The following is a 20,215-nucleotide window of genomic DNA, read 5'->3' on the forward strand; positions in this document are numbered from 1 at the left end:
CAGGAGGAGGCACTTAAAGTGTTTTATGAAATGTAAACACTGAGAACTTTACACCTTTGCCAGAAAAAATCTAACATTAATTTAGCAAGCACTTTCATCCAAAGCATGGTCAGCCAGCTACTGGGGTTAACGGCCTGGCTCAAGGGTCCAGCGGTGAGATCATTCTGCTATCCCTGGGACCCTCTGAACCACCCAGACCCCTATAAGGGCAGTTAGGCTAAGCTTCCGAAAAGCACCGTCGAGAATGGGATTCAAACCCACATAAGAGCACAATGGATTACCAGTCTATTGCCTTAAGTACTCGGCCATCTCGCTGCATGTTTATTTGATACTGGAAATATTAATGTGGAAGAGAGATTTAAGGGCAACATCTGTTGGTCGCACCAAATATGGGTTGTATGCGCTGATCGAAAAAAAAAAAAGTAATGTGTTTTTAATAAGTATCCTGATGATGAGAATATACTCCATGGCCGCTAGAGGGAGAACTTCTTAATAAGATTTGGGTAAAGATATCATGAACGTGATGAGCTCTACAAAAATTAATTTTTATTATAAAAAAATTAAGATTATTACACAAAATATACCTTACGTAGTTTTAACTGTTAGATTACCTCTCTGTAAGATACTGCAATTTACGCACCGGTGAAATTAAAACTTTACTGTCATACTATTTCTTGGTTTGCGCTGTGATTTTTAAACACCCATTCATTTACCCCATAGCAAAATGATTTTAAACATTCACCCTAAGCGTGCTTTATTAGAAACTGGGAGCAGTTATCAGACAGACCCTCTGCTTAGTCGTTGCATCCAGCGTTCTCTCCACCTCTCCCCACATCTGGACTGTGGTAACCACTTCCTGCCAGAGTCATCTGGTTGGACCTGCCTCTCTTTGAAAGATCCCACCCCCAACACACAATGAGAGGCGCTGGAAGGGGTTGCTGTCTTAAAAAAAGATGCACATGGACATCAGCTGACAAAGCAGCGCAGTACCCCATCCCAGCTGCGTAACTGCAGACTGCCCCATTTCACAGCTCAACATGTCCAGTCAAGTGTAGTCCTTACAATGCAGATGCTAGGTTCTGCAGCAAACTGCTAGAATAGCATGACTCGACAGCGTGTTTCTTTGGTAGGCCTACATCTGAGGAGAAGATCGAAGGACGTTCTGCATGAAGCCACAATCCTATTTATAAAAGTTTAAATTAAAGTGTAAAGATTCCTGTGTGCAATTACTGGCATCTGGAAACCATGGAACTGAGGGACCGGCGTTATGCCAAGAAGTTTCATGTCACACAACATGTAATCAAAACCCCAGTGTCCCACCAACATGTCTCAAAGTGGGAGGATACGACTGTGCTCCAGAGAAGCCAGAGTTGGAACATAAAATGGATGGTGACAGTGACAATTACATACATAACAACAGGCATAATCATTACTGGATTACAGTAACCTTCAGCTGACTACAGCAGAAACTCTGGGAATATAACGTGGACATTCCCATGATGCATTTAGTAAGGTTTTCTTCGCAGTGATTTTTTTTTTAACACAAACCCGATTTTCCAGGACAAGGGACCAACTTGTTTTCCATTCTCCAGGGTATTTGCAGGGGGTATTTGCAGCAACAGTTAAGAAAAGTGAACAAAATGCAAGCTTGATTCTCTCATGTGTCTCATCATTAGTCATCTGCACCATGACGAAGTGCGTGATCTCCAACCCCTACCCCCACCACAGAGTAAAACAGCGTGCGGCTCAGTGGGCTAAACCTGTGTACCTGTAATCACAAGGTTGCTGGTTCAAACCCAGCCTCAGCATGTCTGTGGGTCCTTCAGCAAGGCCCTTAACCCCCAGCTCCCTGGGCACCCCAACAGGTGACTGTCCTTTGCGGACAACTTACTCTACAAAGAGCAAGTTGAGGGAGGTGTAAAAACAATTTCCCCATGGGGATCAATAAAGTATCTATTATTATATTAAAGGGGCAACCCAATTTAATTGGTCTTAGTGAGTATATCAACTCACTCATTAATTGTAAGGCGTCTCAAGCTCTGTTCTGTTCATTTGGTGGTCCCTGATTTAAGAAAGGCTGGAAAAAAACCTGATCCAGCCAACCATCATTGCAGCCTACACATGTCACATCTGTCTGCTGTTTCACAACAAAATACAGTATAGCCTACAGAGCAGAGGAAGAAATATGCACCTCGAAACTAGAATTCAGCAATTTAGCTTTAGGGAACAACAGAATAATCAGTCAATAACCAGTGGTCACCAAAGCAGTTTACAGCAATGCAAAACTCAAATAACATGCAGTGTGAAACTGAAATTAGGCTAATCGAATTGGAGCCGGAGGTGGGAGGATGGACAAAAGACAACCCCTCGTCACTTCACAGTAGGCCTGTATTCAGAGAAAGACGGCATAGCTTGTCATTGATTAACGGAGAACACAATTGCTCATTAGGAAGCTACACTTCACGCATGCGGCAAGAAAACAGAAGGTCTGTGACTGGCTGTGCTCTAATAAACAGAAACATACATCGCCATATTGACTTGCTAATGATTGGCATGAAGCTTTAGCATCCTAGCGTTACAGCTGTGAAATGCGTGGATAATGCTTCTGCAAAAATAGTATGTACCCACTTTATTGGGGGGCTCATTAAGCACGTCATATTGTCGGTGTTCAGGTTTATTTGACAGTAGAGGTAACAGGGCTCATTTTAGGGCAGAGCAAAATTCTGCGTGTCTTCCTGGGTGGCAACACTGGCTTTTCATGCCCATGTACATGGAACCCCGACGAAGTCCAATTAATTAAAAGTATGACAGCTCGATGGCCAAGTAGCTCTATACCTTTCCGGTAGCTCCCCATTAAGATGAAAGACACTGACCCTCTGACTGTACTGTTGTAGCTCGTGAATAATATGTTTCCTTTATACGCTCGCATGAGAAGTTCTTAATGCACATTAAAATAACTATTGCATTTTAATACACGATAGCTTACACACGTTTGGGATTTTCTATGCTTGAAAAATATATAGGCCTATCACGTTGGTAATGATGATGGAGACATGCTTCGCTGTGTCACTTTTGCTGGCATCAGCCTCTTGCAGGGTTTCCCCCTCCCTCTCCCCTCCCTCGTCCAAAGAGAGCGGCCGGTTATGAGCAATAGGCTCTTCGCTCTGGTGTTTTCAGCTGTTCTCTGGGCAGCGGAGGAGTGAAAGAAAGGCTTTCACTATTTAAAAAAAAAAAAGTTTAGACTGAGTAACCGACGGTCCCATGTGCATCAGTTTACAGCTGAAGCCAAGCAGACAGAGAGGAGGCGGAGAAGAGAGAAAGGGAATAGAGGGGAAAAGGAAAACCCTTCGGTCTGGTAACTTTTTCCAGACGCTCTAAGCCAACTGGCCATTGCATGAAACGATTTTTGGGAAATGTTACGAATTAACGCCAGGAACTTAAGCATAACCTAACTGCAGAGATTCAACAAACGTGGCTCTCCATTTTTCTTTCTTCGAAAACAGAAAAGACAGATCTTCAGGCACACCGGAAAAACTCTCATAGTAAACGGCGAGAAGAACCAGGATAAATTAAAAATGGACAACTTTGCATACATATCAGTGGAAATCAAGACGTATAACAGAATTAAGTAAAAGTCCAACAAACGTTCCCGACTTCCCTGAGTTTATTTTGCGATTGTTATTCTGTTTGGAGACGGATCCAATCATCGGGCGTGAGTGGTAAGTTTACGTTTTTCCTGCTTTTATATCTGTCGTAAAAGAACAAGTAAACCGCGTTGTATCACATTAGTCACAATTTAACTGGCTCACATTTTAAAATGTGCGTAATTCGCGGTAAAATGGCATTAAAGTGTGACTCGCTTAACATCTGAATCGGGAGCCGCACTGGTCTGACATGCTTCGCGGCCGCTAATTGACTTAAAAAACTTCTCGGTTTAAAATGTTCCACCTGTTTTTGCATTAAGAACTAAAATGACCGGAAAGTTGCAGGTCACTATGCCGATGACAGGACAGCACAGTCTCGCCTTTCCTCTCCCCGCAAGCTTCCTTCCTGGCATTTGAACCTGCAGCCTTCACGTCATACGTTGGCTTCTTCCACAAGTGATTATATTAATATTTGAATTATACTGGGAAAAAAATACGGCATGCATTAAATCGGGATGTGGGCTGTTTTCCTGAAGTTTATTTTACAATCCCCTCTTATTTTGGGGCTAATGTATGTACGGTAGTCCCGGTGGGCCTGGGGGGTCTCCAGGTTTTTCCATAGTGATAGTCCTACTTTGTGTTGTATTCCCTAGTTTATACTAAATTCTATAGGGCTATTTACTATCTTATATATAATACACACTTTGGCTGCTTTATGTTATATTTGGCAGTAAAAGAAACCCGATACGACAAAATGTGAAACAAATGGATAACCATAATTTGCTAACAAATGTCAAAAACAACCGGTTTAATAAATCACGTATGACTCCAGAGCCGCGTAAAATAGGCTCCACGCTCTAAGCAAGAAGCTCGTACCTACTGAGTTGAATTCACTGGCGAAATCACTGCCATTAAACCCGCAGGTTTTGGGTACAGCTGGGGTTTCCTGCCATCTCACGTTTCTAAACTTGTGACCCTCGCTGCGCTGTAACCGCCCCCCGCCATTCACGGCGCCGCCGTAGCCGCTGCTGTTTGCTTTGGCTGAGCCCACAGATAACGCTGCAACCGGATTTTCATATTGCTTTGTCGTGTCTCCTTCCGCTTTGCACAGACGGGTACGTGGGTTCTGATCCTTTATTTTTTTTCCTCTCTCCCTCTTTTATTCGTGGCATCGAATCTCGTGTAGTCTCCCCATGTTTCATGTTTTTGCTGTTTTTCACATTCGCTGGACTTTACCCAAGCTGTAAAGTTGACATGAGTTAACGCGGTAGGGATGGAGGGGTGTTTAGCGGTTGGAGTGTGCCGGGTTTAAGGTGTAATGATAGCATGGAACCCCCCCCCCCCCCCCCCCCAGGCAGTCACAGTGCTTCTCTAGTTACACCCCTTGCTTACTGGGACCAGATGGCTTTGCCTCGCCCAGCCTGGGAAAAATCTTCCCAGACGTTTTTTTTTCCCTCCCAACAAGACCTGAGATGAAACAGGAAGGGCTTAAGGCTTCCTGTGAACCCTTCATTTCCCTTTGAGGAAGGCGATACCTTCTGCCACACACCTCTCTAGTAGCTGCTGGAAATGTTGCCGGTGTTCTGACAAAACATCCTACCTATCGAGACGTGCTATTGAGCCTTTCTGCGCATGTGCAGTTCCACCGTCTTGGGATTAGGGTTAGGTTTTAGGGGTTAGGGTTAGGGTTAAGGTAAGAGTTTTAGGGGTTTTTGGGGGGTTAGGGTTAGGGCTATTGATTAGCACTACGGTAGGATGTTTTGATAAAGTAGGACGTTTTGTCAGAACACCGGCATCCGGCTGAGGTGGTGACAGGAGCAGTGGTCTCCTGGTCAGGCCTGTTTACATCCGCCTTTGCTGCGGTACGGACTCTGCAGGCCTAATCTAGGTAGAGCTACAAGGAGTCACAAGAGCACCTTTGAATTCTGTATTTTTATTGGTAGTTTTCTCTCTCTCTCTTATGAATGTGTGTGAATGGTTTGTGAGTCCTGCAGTGGGTTGGCGTCCCATCCTGGGTTTTCCCTGCCTTGTGCTTGTAGCTTCTAGGATACACTCTGGACCCCTGCGACCCTGCATTGGAGAAGCCGGTATAGAAGATGGATGGATGGATGGATGCTTTCTTGTAATTTTCTGCAGAAAAGATATGTCAGCTGAGCCCTCAAGTTGTTATGCTTTAGTTACTATTAAGTGTTGTGGCTGCTTGTTCTGCGTCTTGATAGGTTATAACAAGCATCAGGTTTCTTGAACAGCTTGGCTTCATCTGAAGGGATGTGTCGTTGGTTGGTTGGTTGAATTATCACTGGATGTGCTCATTTTCAGAGTCGTCTTCTTTATTTGGTTTCTTTGCCATTATTCTGAATTATTCTTCAAATCTTTGCAATTCAACATTGAGTCCAGGCAATTATGAGTAAACATTTTTTGGACAAGAAATGATGTTCTGAGTTGCTGCAACTTCAACCACCATCAGGAGGTAGAAGAGTTACAATGAACCAGAGAAATAGATTTAATAATTAAGGGTCATTGAGATATGAATGAAATGACACCTATCCCCTTCTACTACTCCGCTGTAATGACACCTATCCCCTTCTACTACTCCACTGTAATGACACCTATCCCCTTCTACTACTCCGCTGTAATGACACCTATCCCCTTCTACTACTCCGCTGTAATGACACCTATCCCCTTCTACTACTCCGCTGTAATTGCTGTCTGTGTTTGTAAATGTATTGCCCAGGCGATGCCTTTATTGAAACTTACTTTATTTACCCATTTATGTAGTCGGATATTTTATGTGAATTTGTGCCTGCTGTTACTCCCTGAGTTCTTAATATGAAAACGAGTGATGTCAGTCCTGTTGTAGGTTAGTTATAATTAGGAAGAGCAAACACACCTGCTCTCCGGTTTCCCCCCACTGTCCATTCAGTTCAGCTTTGTGTGTATTGCACTTTTCACAACATTACATTGTCTCAAAGCGCTTTATATTATTCCTGCCAAAAGCCCCCAGTGAGCAAAGACAGAGGTGACAGTGGCAAGGAAAAACTCCCTAGAAGGAAGAAACCTAGTGAGGAACCAGACTCAAAGGGGAGCCCATCCTCCAGGGGCCCGCAAAGGAAGTCAAATGAAGCAGGGCTGTGGAGTCGGTAGATAAATGCTCCGACTCCGACTCCTCAGTTTCTAAATCTTCCGACTCTGACTCCGACTCCCCGACTCCGACTCCTCTGTATGTATATACTATGCTAATGTATTTTCTACATCCATTGAAGGAAAGGAAGGCAACATACATGTCATTTCACCACAGAACTACTGGCTAGGAAGCCAACACTCTACTATAATGCCAGATTAAAGACAAACACTGAAAACAAGGTTTCAAGGGTAGCGCATAGCGAAGGGGAGCCGACGGAGCTGAGAACACACCAGATGATTTTTCAGGCGTTTGACGCGTGATGACTTGTTGAACGGCTGAAAAATCGGCAGTGCATCTGTAAATGTATGGGGGGTTTTAGGCTAGGTTCACAGTTCCCTGTAACAGTGGAACACGACACAATGGAAAGCGGTGCCGCACCTTACCTGTGCATTACATCTCATATAGTGACGCATACAGTCAATGAAAAGCATGCTTCATGGTTACGTGACATGTTCGTTTTGTGGTAACATTATGCACTGCATGCATTGGGCTTTATTCTTACAGCAGAGAAGTAGTTCATTATGACTGTTTGTGAATTGGGACATTTCAACTTACTTCCAAAGTGTAGTCTTAATTCCCATTTAAATTTAGTAGGAGTCGGAGTCGGTTAACTTTTTGCCGACTCCGACTCCAGGTACCCAAAATTGTCTCCGACTCCGACTCCTCGACTCCGATTCCACAGCCCTGAGATGAAGCAACAGTCGTTGGATTGGCAAAGACGTGCTGGGTGGACAGAGTAGCTGTAGAAGTTTCATGCAGAACAAAAACTCTTTTTTTTTGTTTGTGTTAGATTGTGTGTCCATTGTGGCCCTTTGGGTTAGGACCTTGCCCGTGATCATTGGCTCACCAATTCAAATCCTGTGGTCATCAGAGTGAATTGGCCATTGACCTCTTGAGCAAAGCCCTTAACCCCAATTGCTCCCGGGACACTGGCTGTTCTTGTCCTCACTTGTGTTTCAAGTTGGCTAAAAACAAATTTATCTTATTTTGTCTTTTTTTTTTTCTTGATTTCCCTTACAGTTTGCAGAACCTCTGTGTACACGGTTTGCTGTTGGCGAACCATAAATTAGACTCTAAAGAACTTAAAAACAGTGTATTTTTTGCAGCCTAGAGATTCTGAATTGCAACGATAGATCCAGCCTGGAGCTGAGTTTCAGGGGAGATGTGATAGTATCTTTGCTGGAACATAATGTGGCATTGAATAGCGCCAGTTAACGTTTTAATTTACTGTTGCTCTATGGATGTCTGCAAGCCTGCAGCTTCCATTGTCAGGATGATCATATCGGTTGACCAGCAATAACCAGAAGAATTATCATATCTTTGCTCAGCAATTGAGTCAAATTAATGAAACTCGGGTTGAAACCTGGGCCACCTGCGTAGCATATTTCCTGTACAAGCTGTCCGATTTCCAATTTTTATGATTCCTGCTGCAAGCTGCTCGACGTGGCCAAGTCACAGTTCACAAAGGATATTGTTCTGTGAGCTGTATTTAATAGCCGGGGTGTAACGTATCGTGTCCACATGTAGTGTATCCACATGTGCCCACTGGTGCAGCATGCTGTCTTGTGTAGTGCTGTGCATTACGAAGTCTGCACATTGTTTGCGGATAGAAATACTTCTTTTTGACTCATAGCTCATTTTGCCTTTTAAAACAGCCCCCCATGAGGGGGGGGGGGGGTTAGATGCATGATGGCTTGTTCACTTTTTTTTTTTTGCTTTGAAATCTATTTTTTAATGATATTCATAATTCCTCAGAAAGTTGAGGGCGAATGCCTGGTGGCCGAGCCTCCACCCATGGGGCCCAGCTGGGCTTACATACCGTCGGGCTCACCTCAACACATGACTCAGGCTTTGGAACTTTGGACTCTTTTCCACTTTGGAGTTGCCCATGGTGAGAGGCGCCGGGTAGGGGTGAGACTACCTGTAGCCCCCTAGTTTGGTGCCAGTGCACTGGAGTTTACCCCGGTGGATGAGAGGGTTGTCTCCCTTCGACTTCGTGTCAAGAGACAGACACTGACGGTTGTCTGTGTGTACGTGCCAAACGCCAGTTCAGAGGCCTTGGAGGGGAGGTGCTGGAAGGTGCCCCGTCTGGGGACTCCATTATTCTGCTGGGGAACTCCAGTGCTCATGTAGGTGATGACAGTGAAACTTAGGTGTGATTGGGAGGAATGACCTGCCTGATCGTAATCCGAGGAGTGATCTGTTATTGGACTTCTCTGCTAATCACATGTTCATAAATGCACCAGAGCACCCAAGGCTGCAGTTCGATGATCGACTGATCACCATCTGGTGGTGAGTTGGATCCGATGGTGGGAGAAGATGCCAGATAGACCTGGTAGACCCAAATGCATGCTGTCAGGCTGAAAAGCAGGCCCTCATGGCTGGGTTAACTTGTGGGTCTCTGGAAGAGGCGGACAGGTACAAAAACACTGGTATTTGGTGAGGATATGTAGAAGGACCTTTGGTTGGCCTTGAAAAAGTTCTGTCAAACCATCAGGTGAGGGAAACAGAACTTCACCAATGCTATTTACAGCAGGAGTAGAGAGCTGTTGACCTCATCTGGGGATATAGTAAGGCGGTGGAAGGAATATTTAGATGATCTCCTATATCTATATCTCTCAGCTAGCCTAGGAACACCTGGGTATTCTCCTGGTGGAGCTAGAGGAGGTGGCTGGTGAGAGGGAGGTCTGGGCATCCCTGCTTAGACTGCTGTCCTCATGACCCGAGCCTGGATAAGCGGTGGAAGATGGATGGATGGATGGATGGTAATTGCAACTGTCATCCTAATATGTTTTGGACTCTATTATTCTCAAGTTTATTAATCACCAATTTCTTTTTTTGTTTCACCGTAGTTGCAGATTCTCACACACACACACACACACACACACACACACACACACACACATACACACATATCCCTACCCTAAGAGAACCACCTATTGCCAGCCAGAGGTCAAATGTAAGCATTATACATTAATGTGGGTGCCAGTGAACAAACGGTGTACTGCTGTTTAATCTGCCATGCTTGGGCCACCTCTCCTGGTCCTCTGTGAAATCGTGAAGTTTCTTCCACCCAAACAGACCAACTTCCCATCATGCACAGGCTTGTGAGAGCACATTCTTCTCAGACAATTGCCTTTTGAACTGAGCCTAATTTCAAAGCAAAGCCTTGCATACTGACATCTTGTTTCTGGGTCTGAGCAGGACCAGTGGGTGTCGGTGCCAAAATCACTGCTGTTCCCCTCCCTCCTTTTCAGTCTGGGAACAAAGTGTTTAGTCAAAAAAGGTGGTAGGACACTGGAGTGAGGTTGACTGTATTTCCCGCTATTGATGGAAGCTACAAAGAGTAAACAGGAAACTGAGTACAGATAGAGGAAGTATTTCTTTTTTTCAAAGACAATGAATACATGGCTAATTATAGTTGTAACTTTTTTTCCTTCTTGTATAGGCTGTAAGGTAGTTTGTTGTGTGCACGTATAGCATGTGGACTTGTGGTGAGATACAATCTGTCTGAGATCTACATTTCAAGAGAGTAAGATTTTTCAGGAAACTTCATAAGCAACTGCTTCAGGCTACTGGTGCTTTTCCACTGGCATACAGGAACCAAGCCGTAGTGTGAAGAGGGACTAGTTACAGCACGGTTCCAGCTCACTTTAGTTTTCCTTTGCAGGAGGGTTGGCTCGGTAAAGGCGTTGCTGGCTTTGAAGAGTAACTGATGTAAAACCGAAGAGATGCTTATTCACTGTTCACTCTGTGTACATGTTGACTTACTATGGGCTAATTTCAGCCTACACATCTGTGAGAATCACCATTTTATGATAGCATCAATAATGCTATCATGTCGATACCATAAATAATGAATAATGTGTGGAATATGACCTACTTCCCTTCAGATAATCCATGTGCAGAACAGCGGTATCTGGTATATCTGGTGCATTTCGACCAATCAGATGGTGGTGACTCAACCAGCTTGGTTTGGTCATGCTTTCTGCACGGCTACTAATGCCTCGTTTCCACCAACACAGAGCTGGTGCTACTGCTGGGCTGGTTCTCGCTTGGTGCCTTTTGAGAACCTGCCTGTGTTTCCACTGATTTCAAAAAAGAACGGAACAGAAATGTTATGCAGGTGGAAGTGAAAGTAAAGGAAAGGTTAATCTGTATTTTGTTTTTTTGTTTTCACTCGTTGTACCCTGTCTCTATTGCCTGCGTCCATTTTTGTCTCCGTAAAGGCTCCCCTGTCTGTGTGTTTATTCTCGCTCGCTGTTTTACTGCTGTCCTTTTAAGGATCGCACAATAAGAGTCTGCTTAAAACTACACTTTGCAGTCAGCCTCATGATCTCTTCTCCACTCTAATGGGAAATCAAAATTTTATTTATTCGACCGGCATCGTATGTATACTTTATTATTAAATCTCGACAACAATCTTTCATTTGTCGCAGCATCCAATGAATATTATTCCGTTAATAAGCTGGCAAGTTGTTTCACTGCTGGCATCAGCGAAATTAGAAAATACTATCGGTTATGGATTGAATTTTTTGGGTATGCAGAAGGTATGGACGCGATAGCCCATCCCACTTTCACTGAGGTTACAGTGCCAAAGTCTGTGGTTCTGTGCTGGAGACGTTTTTTTATGGCCCTGGGCCATTATGCGTGGGACCAGTGCCGGATTGGGAAAAAGTCCTGCACCGGCATCACGCTAGTGGAAATGAGGCATAAGCAGGGCCATTTTAGCAGGTGTGTGGCTCGAGCACAGCTTTCATAATTTGCAATGGATAGCATTCAGTTAATGGTACGGCATGGGTACAGCTCGATTCTTGGTAGCAGTGTAAAAACACCATATAATACAATACTGACTTAATTTCGTTATTGCGTGACCCATAGCCGGAAGATTGACTTTTGTCATTCATGATCTCTGTCGTTAAGTGAAATAGGAAGCCTGTCTTAACCACTGGGACCTTTCAAAATGCTTTTGTCACCCTCCAAGAGTCATTTACTTGATACATCCGAAGGCCAAAGTTTTAGCCTACATAGCAGACTATAGAGACAATTGCTTTTCAAATAAAACCAGAGAAAAACTAATCCCACTGGTTTCATACCCTGCTCTCGCTCTGCAGGTTTTTCTAGTTGGGATCCTCACTATCGCAGGCATGATAAGAGAAAGCTCTGTTCTCTCATGTATTTTAAAATCAAAGAACGCCGACCTGCATCAAGCCATATGTCTTTCTCGGTGGTTGTCATTAGAAGTTTGACGTTATGACCTTGAGCAGTTGTTTTTTGTTAACGTCTGTTTCGGGTTATGCTCTGCCATGTGGTCTGTATCACATCTCCTCACTTCCTGCTCTGCTTCCTGCCCACGCGGGAAGGGTCACGGAAAAACAACGTCCCGGTGCTGATGTTCCTTCCCGTCCTGCGTTTTGCGCTCCTGCAGACGGGGAGCCCGAAGGACATGGGTTAAAGGTGGTTTTACTTTTGTTTGGGCACATTTGTTTTAAAACATTACTTGAATATATTTAGCTTTCTTAGAGTCTTGATGACTGCTGTTTTTGTTTCATTTTATTTGTTTGTTTTAGGTATATATACACTCATATTATTCTTTGTTTTTATTACTATTACTTTTTTTCTTCCTATTTTTTCTAGCCTCTATTTAATTCCTTCACTGCTTTCTGTTTTGTTCTTCTCCCTGCTTAATCTTATGGTTATTTTACTTTTACTGTTATTTTACCGTTTTTATTTTAGTGCATTTGTTGTGAGAAATGCATGTTACAAATACAATTTATTATTATCAAAGCCATGTGCAACATCCTGGGTGTTGTTATAAAGCAAATCCTGTTAAAGGGCTAATCTTTTTTAGATGTGAAGCCAGCAAACAATGAAGCCAATTTCTTTATTATTGTTGCACAATGATCTTCACAAGAAGAGATTATCTCAGGCAAAAGAGAACTGTTATCCCATATTCTCCAGTATAAATGTAACATAATGGGCACTCTTTTCTCATTACTGGGGCTGAATTGTGTGCTGTTCGCACCTATTTACTAATTTACTATGGACGGATATACTCCTAGCCCTGTGTATCACATCTGTAATCCTCAGCCTACTGTGTGTAATGGTTTCTTGTCCTACTTTTGAATTGAACAGGATATTAATTCAGTGTCTTGCATGTTTCAAATCACATAACAGAATGTGTTAGAGATTTAATTGCATTAATCAAATACAACTGCTATGCATGATGATTGAAAAAATCCCATAAGACCATAATTGAAAAATTAAATTTCTTTATCTTGGGCTCTCTCCCTATTTTTATTTAGCCGACACTCTCTAGTGCAATGCAGACGTGAGCCAAACTGGTTGTGATGATCAGAAGGTTGCCGGTTCGATTCCAACCTTGGCAAAATAGTCACATGTCCATGGGCCCTTGAGCAAGGCCCTTTACCCCCAGCTATCTGGGTGCCCCAAGGTGGTTGCTCCTTCACTGTGACCCCCACGCTTGCTTTTACCTGTTTGGAGAGTAAGGTCGGGAGAATTGCCCCATCGGGATTAATAAAGTATCATTATTCCATTGTACATTGCAAACATACAGCTGTCAAGGAAGCAACTAGGCTTAAATGCAGCTAGGTTGAGCTTCCAGTGAATACCTAGTAAAGCTTAATTAATATTTTAACAAGAGCTATATAATGCATTTCAAACTTCGCAAGAACCTAACTAGAATATTAAATTTAAAAAAGTCCAATATTAAGAATGTTGGGGCAGCATGGTGACGCAGTGGTTATTAAATCTAAATTGACCTTTTAGCTGTGGTGCAGTGATGCTGCCATAACTGTACAGTGTGACAGTGCATCATGGGATTCTCCACTACAGGATCTGTCTGCTGTTTGGGCGGATAGCACAAGGACAGTTGCTGCTTCCTAAAATTTTGTTCTGCTTGGTGGTCTGGTGGTGAAGACAGGGCTACAAAACTTCCTGCTCTCCAAGAGGGGGTGTCAATATTGACAATTTATGCAGATCCCAGCACCCTCAACCCATAGCTCTTACTTATTTATGTTTGTCTGGCAGTGCAGTGAATTTTACCCAGCATGCACTTCACCAGTAGGGGTCTTGACCACTCTGTGTCCAATCTCCATAGCCTTCTGTGCTTCATAATGCCTTTATTCTTCTGCCTTGGCCTGAGTCTGCAGATACAGCCTCCCATTGTGTGGGGGGGTCAGTGCTGATAGGAGAGACATTCAGATGTGTGCGTGAGAAAGCATATGTACAGCACAGATGCACGTCTACATCAGCAGTTCCTATCTGGAGTAACCTTCTATTAAATGGCTCTTTGTCACTCAACATCATCTGTTGATCACTGACACGGCATTTTATGCGTACAATTGACAATTTTAAGGAATACATTTTCAATTTCTAAATTAAATTAATTGATACAGGAGTCAAAGTATGTAAAAAAGTGAATTTATTTCTATTACAGTCAAGTTTAGTGGGCTGAGTGGTACATTTTGAACCCCTGGATTTCGATGGTCAGGTGTCCATCTTGAACCAAGATTTGGTTCATGTCTGGGCCTTTGTTTCCTCTCAGTGGGCCCATCGAGCTCGCTTGGGGAGAACTTGACTATTAGCTCAGAGTTGTTATAATCTTATCTAGTTCTGATTTAAAGGAACCCAAGGATTCAGCTTGCACTACGTTATCAGGAAGACTATTCCATACTCTGACTACACGCTGTGTAAAGATGTGCTTCCTTAAATCCAATTTGAAATGTCCTACTAATTTCCACCTATGGCCACGAGTTCTTGTATTTGAACTAATGCTGAAGTAACTTCGGTTGAACAGCATCCAAACCTGTTAGAATCTTATAGACCTGGATCATGTCCCCCTCAGTCTCCTTTGCTTGAGGCTGAACAGATTTAGCTCAACTAACCTTTCCTCATATGACATTCCTCTAAGACCAGGAATCATTCTTGTGGCCCTACGCTGCACCTTTTCTATGGCCGCAATGTCCTTTTTAAGATATGGTGACCAAACCTGCACACAATATTCTAGGTGAGGTCTCACCAAGGAATTGTATAATCTTAGCATTACCTCCCTTGACTTACATCTCCAGGTGTGTGGAGTTAACCCAACATCCTATTGGCCTTTTTTATTGCTTCCCCGCACTGGTGAGAATGAGACATGGAAGCATTAAGTGATCCAAAGCAACATATGTTTCTTTGAGAAAGCAGGGTTAGACAGTCCCTGGGGCAATTGGGGGTTATTGGCCTTGTTCAAGGGCTGAACTGTCAATGCTCCCATTTTGATACAGCGGGCTTATGGAAGATTTACATAAAACTAATGACAGGTTTATTACCTCAAAACTTTTTCTGTCTGAAAAGTCACCCTCCCACCTTAGACTACCCAGACATTGACTTGACATGGCTGTGTCACCCACAGAACATGAGGGGGGAGGAGAGAATTGAAAGCCATCTTTTTGGACCTCATCTCCCAAAGCACGACTTTGCTGTAATGTGATCCTAGTAGGAGTGAGATCATACCCGGAGTTTTCCAAAAGATCCCACCCTGAAATGTCTCTGTAATTTTCTCCTACGAGAGCACAGTCAGCCTGAGCCCCTCACAACCCTGAGGCATTTAAAGCCCTGACTTGGTGGCTGTGTGTTTTCAGCGAGGAGTGCTGGGCTTGGCCCATGCCTCTTGGGAACATGTCCCTGTTGTGTGGAAATATCTCCTGGGCCTCCAGTCACCCTGCTAGCTGGGGGAGAGTCTGAGGCGACTGTTTGGGACGGGTGGGAAAAAGGGAGGATGGGTTTTGGGTGTCAGAGTAGCTGGATCAGATAATTTTTCGGGGGGAGGGGGGGTTGGGGGCTGGGTGGGAGTAGTGGAGACAACAGGCACTCAGGCATGAACATTTGGAGGAGAACATTCACAAGCGAAAGTCACACCCAGATGTCAGATTTCACACCTCCCTTGAAGCTGAGGGGAAATCCATGGGATGGGGGGGGAAGCGGGGGGTAGCACTCTGAAACTTTGTAGCACTTGCAGACCGTGCTGGATCTAATTAGTGGTCCTCCATTCACGAAATGTGTGAAGTCACAGCTTAAAGCCTTAAATCGATTTTCTTTGCAATTGAGCTACTCATGACTCATGACTCCTTTCAATAATGACCTGGAACATTTGGTAAGCGGAGCTGATGCACGGTATACCCATGCTCTCCCATTCATGGGTCCCCACACTCTCCCTGCAGATTCGCTCATGCACTAGCATGGATTGCCAGTAAGAGCCTTGGTTGTGCTGTTCCCGAATTTTGCCTGCGGCTAGAAGATGATGGACCCAGTGCAGCCCAGCGCGACCCAGATGGACAGCTGCGACAAAGAGATCGACCGGCAGTATGAGGTGGTTCCCGCTGTCATCTGCGCCGTGTGCTGTCTTTTTGGCATTATCTACTGCTTTTTCGGTAAGTTCCAAACCGACACAGACCCCTAGACTAACGTCAAAACCCAGTGGTCAGTCCAGGACTATGATTTCTTTTTGCAAGTGTCTACACTCTTTTTATACACTTGTGAGGCGATCTATTAAGTTACATTAGGATAGCATGAAGTTGCTAATGGTGCTTTTGATGGTTAATGAACAAAGAACATGTCTTGCTATTAGGCGCTTTCACACCGAAGTTCCGAAACCTGGTGCTGGTTTACAAGTCTCTGGGCTGTCTTGATCTGTGACTTCTGCAGTTCCTGACCACTTCCATGTTTGTGGTCAACCAATCAGCAAGCTGTCGCTGTAAGCATCTCCCCAGCAGTTTTTGTTTGAACTAAAAGTATCTGGGAGTAGCTACTAAAAAAGGTTCTGGAACTGCCTCTAAGGAGCTACAATCAGGCTGAGATCCTACGGTGTGAACATGGGAAAAAAAAACCCTGGTTCCGGAAAAGGTTGTGAAAGCACCTATTGTGTTTTCATTGAGAGTGTAATTATTGACTTGTGATTTTAATCCAGTTTTGGATGCCATTCAAAGGCTGTCCTTTGACTGTGTTTCCTAATGTTAGATCCATGTTGCTCACTCTTCCCTCCACAGGTTATCGCTGCTTCAAGGCTGTCATGTTCCTGTCAGGCCTCATGTTTGGCTCCATCGTCATCTTCCTGCTGTGCTACCGCGAGCGGGTGCTGGACACGCAGCTGAGCGTGGAGGCCAGCGCGGGCATCGGCCTGGGCATCGGCCTGCTGTGCGGCCTGGTCACCATGCTGGTGCGAAGTGTGGGCCTCTTTATGACCGGACTGCTGCTCGGACTCCTGATGGCCATCGCCACCCTGCTGACCGCCAGCCCCTTCTACATGCCCAGCTCGGTGTGGGTGCCGCTGGGGGCCCTGCTGGGTACCGGCATGCTGTGCGCCGTCCTCAGCCTGCAGTGGCAGAAGGTGTTCACGGTGCTCTCCACATCCGTCTTTGGAGCCGCCGTCATGACGGTTTGTGCGGACTACTTCGTGGAGATGCTAGTGCTGGTCATATATGTGTATGACTGTCTGCGACTGGAGCCTGTGGCGCCGCTCTGCTGGTACAGCTGGGTGATCCTGGGTATCTGGCCTGCCCTAAGCCTCCTGGGAGTCCTGGTGCAGTGGAAGCTGACCGCAGAGGGCTTCTCCCACACGGAGGGTGAGCGATGCCATGTCTACCTGCAGCCATTCCTTCGTTAACGATAGCATGTATCTGGCCAAAAGTATGCGGACATACCTATCACTTAGAGGAACTGCCTAATTGAGCCACACAGGTACATAATTAAGCACACAGTCACTCCTCAATCTTTTGCAACAAATGTTACCAGAAGAATGTTACAGAAGAGGTTAGTGACGTTCCATTTGGCACCATCAGAGGATGCCATCTTTCCAGCAAGTCAGGTTTTTCACATTTCAGCGCTGCTAGAGCTGCTCTGGTTAACTGCAGTTACGTGATTATGAAGGTAAAAATGATTGGAAGGAAGTTCACTTGTGAAGTGGCCGACCACACAGGATCACAGAAAGGGACCTGATCACCCAACATCAATACCTAACCTGAATGGCGGCAAATCCGGCAGTGTTCCAACACCCCCGGAAGCCCCCCCGGAAGAGTAGAGGCTATTATAGCAACAACGGGCTGACCAACTTAATGTTAATACCCTTGATTCTGATTTTGGCGGTGAAGCTGGTGTCCAAATACTTTCGGCCATACAGTGTACACATAAAAAAAGTTAAAAATAAAACTCTGTATTCTCCATTCTCCATATTCTGCCAAATCTTGAGGATATAGGCTAATGATCACTTCACAAATTACACAAATATTTGCTTTGTACCAACAACAAATATTGTCACATTAAAAGCACCCCCACCCCCCCAGTGGACCTTGTTAACCCACCCACTGGCAACTGCACCCGGACTTCAAGGTCCAAGGCCAAGCAGCGAGTTTTTCCTATCAGCGAATAAGAATCGATTGGCTTTCAGACGCCTGATGTTTTGCAGTCCTGCCATGCTGGTGACTGATCCTTGTGTCCCTCTTTCTCTTTCCTGGCCTGCCGTCCCCTCAGTCATAATCAGCAGGCAGCGGAAGCGCGTGCAGCTGATGCAGATCCGTCAGAACGATACCAAGAGATGTGAACAGGCAGGGGAGCGCGAGGGCTCCTACCAGCGGAAGCCCACACCTGTCAAGCGCTACGCTGGTGACCTCCTGGCACCAGTAAGTTCCCCTGATGCGGTTGGATGCTGCTTACGGTAGCGATAGTGTTACAGTTCCAAAGCAGTATTGTGTCAGATTGAAGCATGTAGTTATACCTGAAAGCCTAATTTCCACAGAAATTACGCAATTGTGTTCTTGTTTTGCACTTGTTTACCTGAGAGACTGATGCCTATCTGTTTGCTCTGTGAGATAGCCGATCCTGAGTGAGTCTCAGCCTTCAAATGCCTTCCCTCCTAACTCCCTCGTGCAGAGCTACCTGCGGAGCCTGCAGGACCGCCAGATGGGCACGGGCACCTCACTCAGCAGTCTTGGCACTGCCAACCATACCACCATCGACTTTGATTATGAGACCAGCTCCACCGTGCCCCTCACAGCCACTAGCCCTGCCATGCGGGTGTGACGTCCCCCCCCCCCCCCCCCCCCACCGCTTGCACGGTGCAGCATATTTATGGCATCTCCCAAAAGCCCAGCCCAGCACACCAGCACGTTCCCCATTTCCAGTACTGGGCCTTCAGCTGAGGAGGACTGAGATCTCAGCTTCTACAGCATTCCAGCGTTCTGGTATACGTGCTGTACTTTCCACATCAGTGGCCCATGCTCGTCTCCTGTGGAATCTCATAGCAGCGGTTTGTGCTTGGGAATCACAGGGAAAGCTCCGATAAGGACCAGCACAAATCCAGATTTACGGGATTGAATAACAGAGCCATAGAGCCGATTCTTACCCTGGTAAACAGAGAAGATGCATGTTGGGTCTCTTAAAACTTTGATAGGATACCAGGAGAATCTATATTTCTCACCACCTTCACTGACAGTTATCCTTCACATAATCTTTTTTGTAATAAAATGGTTTTTATGGATATGAAAATTGGAATCAATGGACTTGCATGTTTTTCTTTGAATACCTGATAAACAGATGAACTGACGTATTGACATGGACGTTCTCTGTCGGTTTGGTCTGTTGCCCGACACGATGCAGATTTGAAATACATTCTGTATATGTCTGGATTGTTTTTTCGTTTATGGTACACATGCAGAAGCCGGGCCTTCGCTGTGCCTGCCTGTCCCCACTGTCCCCAGCGAGGTGACGGCTGGGATGGCTCTGAGCCAGTCGTGCTTGCCAACGCTCCTGGGTGTGGCACGATGGATGCTGACCCTAATTTTATCGACTATCCTTGTGATAATCAGATGATTCGCTTCAAATACAAATGACCTCACCCTGAAGAATACCGGCAATCACAGAATGAGAAACCAGATAAATAGGAAAATAAATCAGTACTGTAAATATTAAATAAATTGTCTTTTTTTTCTAGTGCCTGACTGGACTTTCTGTGTCATGCTAGCTCCTGTGCTTTGCTTGTGGTTGCCATATCAGTTGTAGCTGACATCAGAAGTTGCCACATGGGAAAAGCTGGCATCATTAGGCATTGGCCGAGTCTGACACATTTAGGATTAGTGTGGTAAGAAGCAAAAACAGTGTCTTTGAATTACTTATAAGATAGGAGCTGGAGTTTAGTCACAACCAACGCAAAGCAGTCAGCTTCAGTAGGTTCTCCAGAGAACAGAGGCATGAATCATTTTGAAAAATTGTCTAAAGATGAAACTATTAAAACAAGAAAAAAAAAGATTATTTCTTGCTATGATTTGCCTAACAATAACGTCCTGTTTCCCCCCTCGTTACCTAGCAACCAATCCTGCCAAAGGCAGTCTCA

The 20,215-nt window shown here is 44.9% G+C and overlaps 1 protein-coding gene across 3 annotated transcripts; it reads left to right on the forward strand.

Moving 5' to 3' along the window:
* Window positions 1–3,049: 3,049 nt before the first annotated feature.
* Window positions 3,050–19,815, forward strand: LOC111855187 (transmembrane protein 198-like). Of its 3 annotated transcripts, none has more exons than XM_023833982.2 (5): window positions 3,050–3,719; window positions 16,053–16,262; window positions 16,878–17,453; window positions 18,358–18,506; window positions 18,700–19,815. In XM_023833982.2, the coding sequence occupies exons 2-5, from the start codon at window positions 16,130–16,132 to the stop codon at window positions 18,904–18,906; spliced, it is 1,065 nt and encodes a 354-aa protein (XP_023689750.1). In that variant the 5' UTR covers window positions 3,050–3,719; window positions 16,053–16,129; the 3' UTR covers window positions 18,907–19,815. The 3 variants fall into 3 exon arrangements, with proteins under 3 accessions (XP_023689750.1, XP_023689763.1, XP_023689758.1); XM_023833995.2 differs by having other exon boundaries at window positions 3,052–3,719; window positions 18,757–19,815; XM_023833990.2 differs by lacking the exon at window positions 3,050–3,719 and adding an exon at window positions 4,635–4,759.
* The last annotated feature ends 400 nt before the right edge of the window (window positions 19,816–20,215 follow it).

This window comes from Paramormyrops kingsleyae, chromosome 8 (assembly GCF_048594095.1).
Source record: "Paramormyrops kingsleyae isolate MSU_618 chromosome 8, PKINGS_0.4, whole genome shotgun sequence".
NCBI lineage: Eukaryota > Metazoa > Chordata > Actinopteri > Osteoglossiformes > Mormyridae > Paramormyrops > Paramormyrops kingsleyae.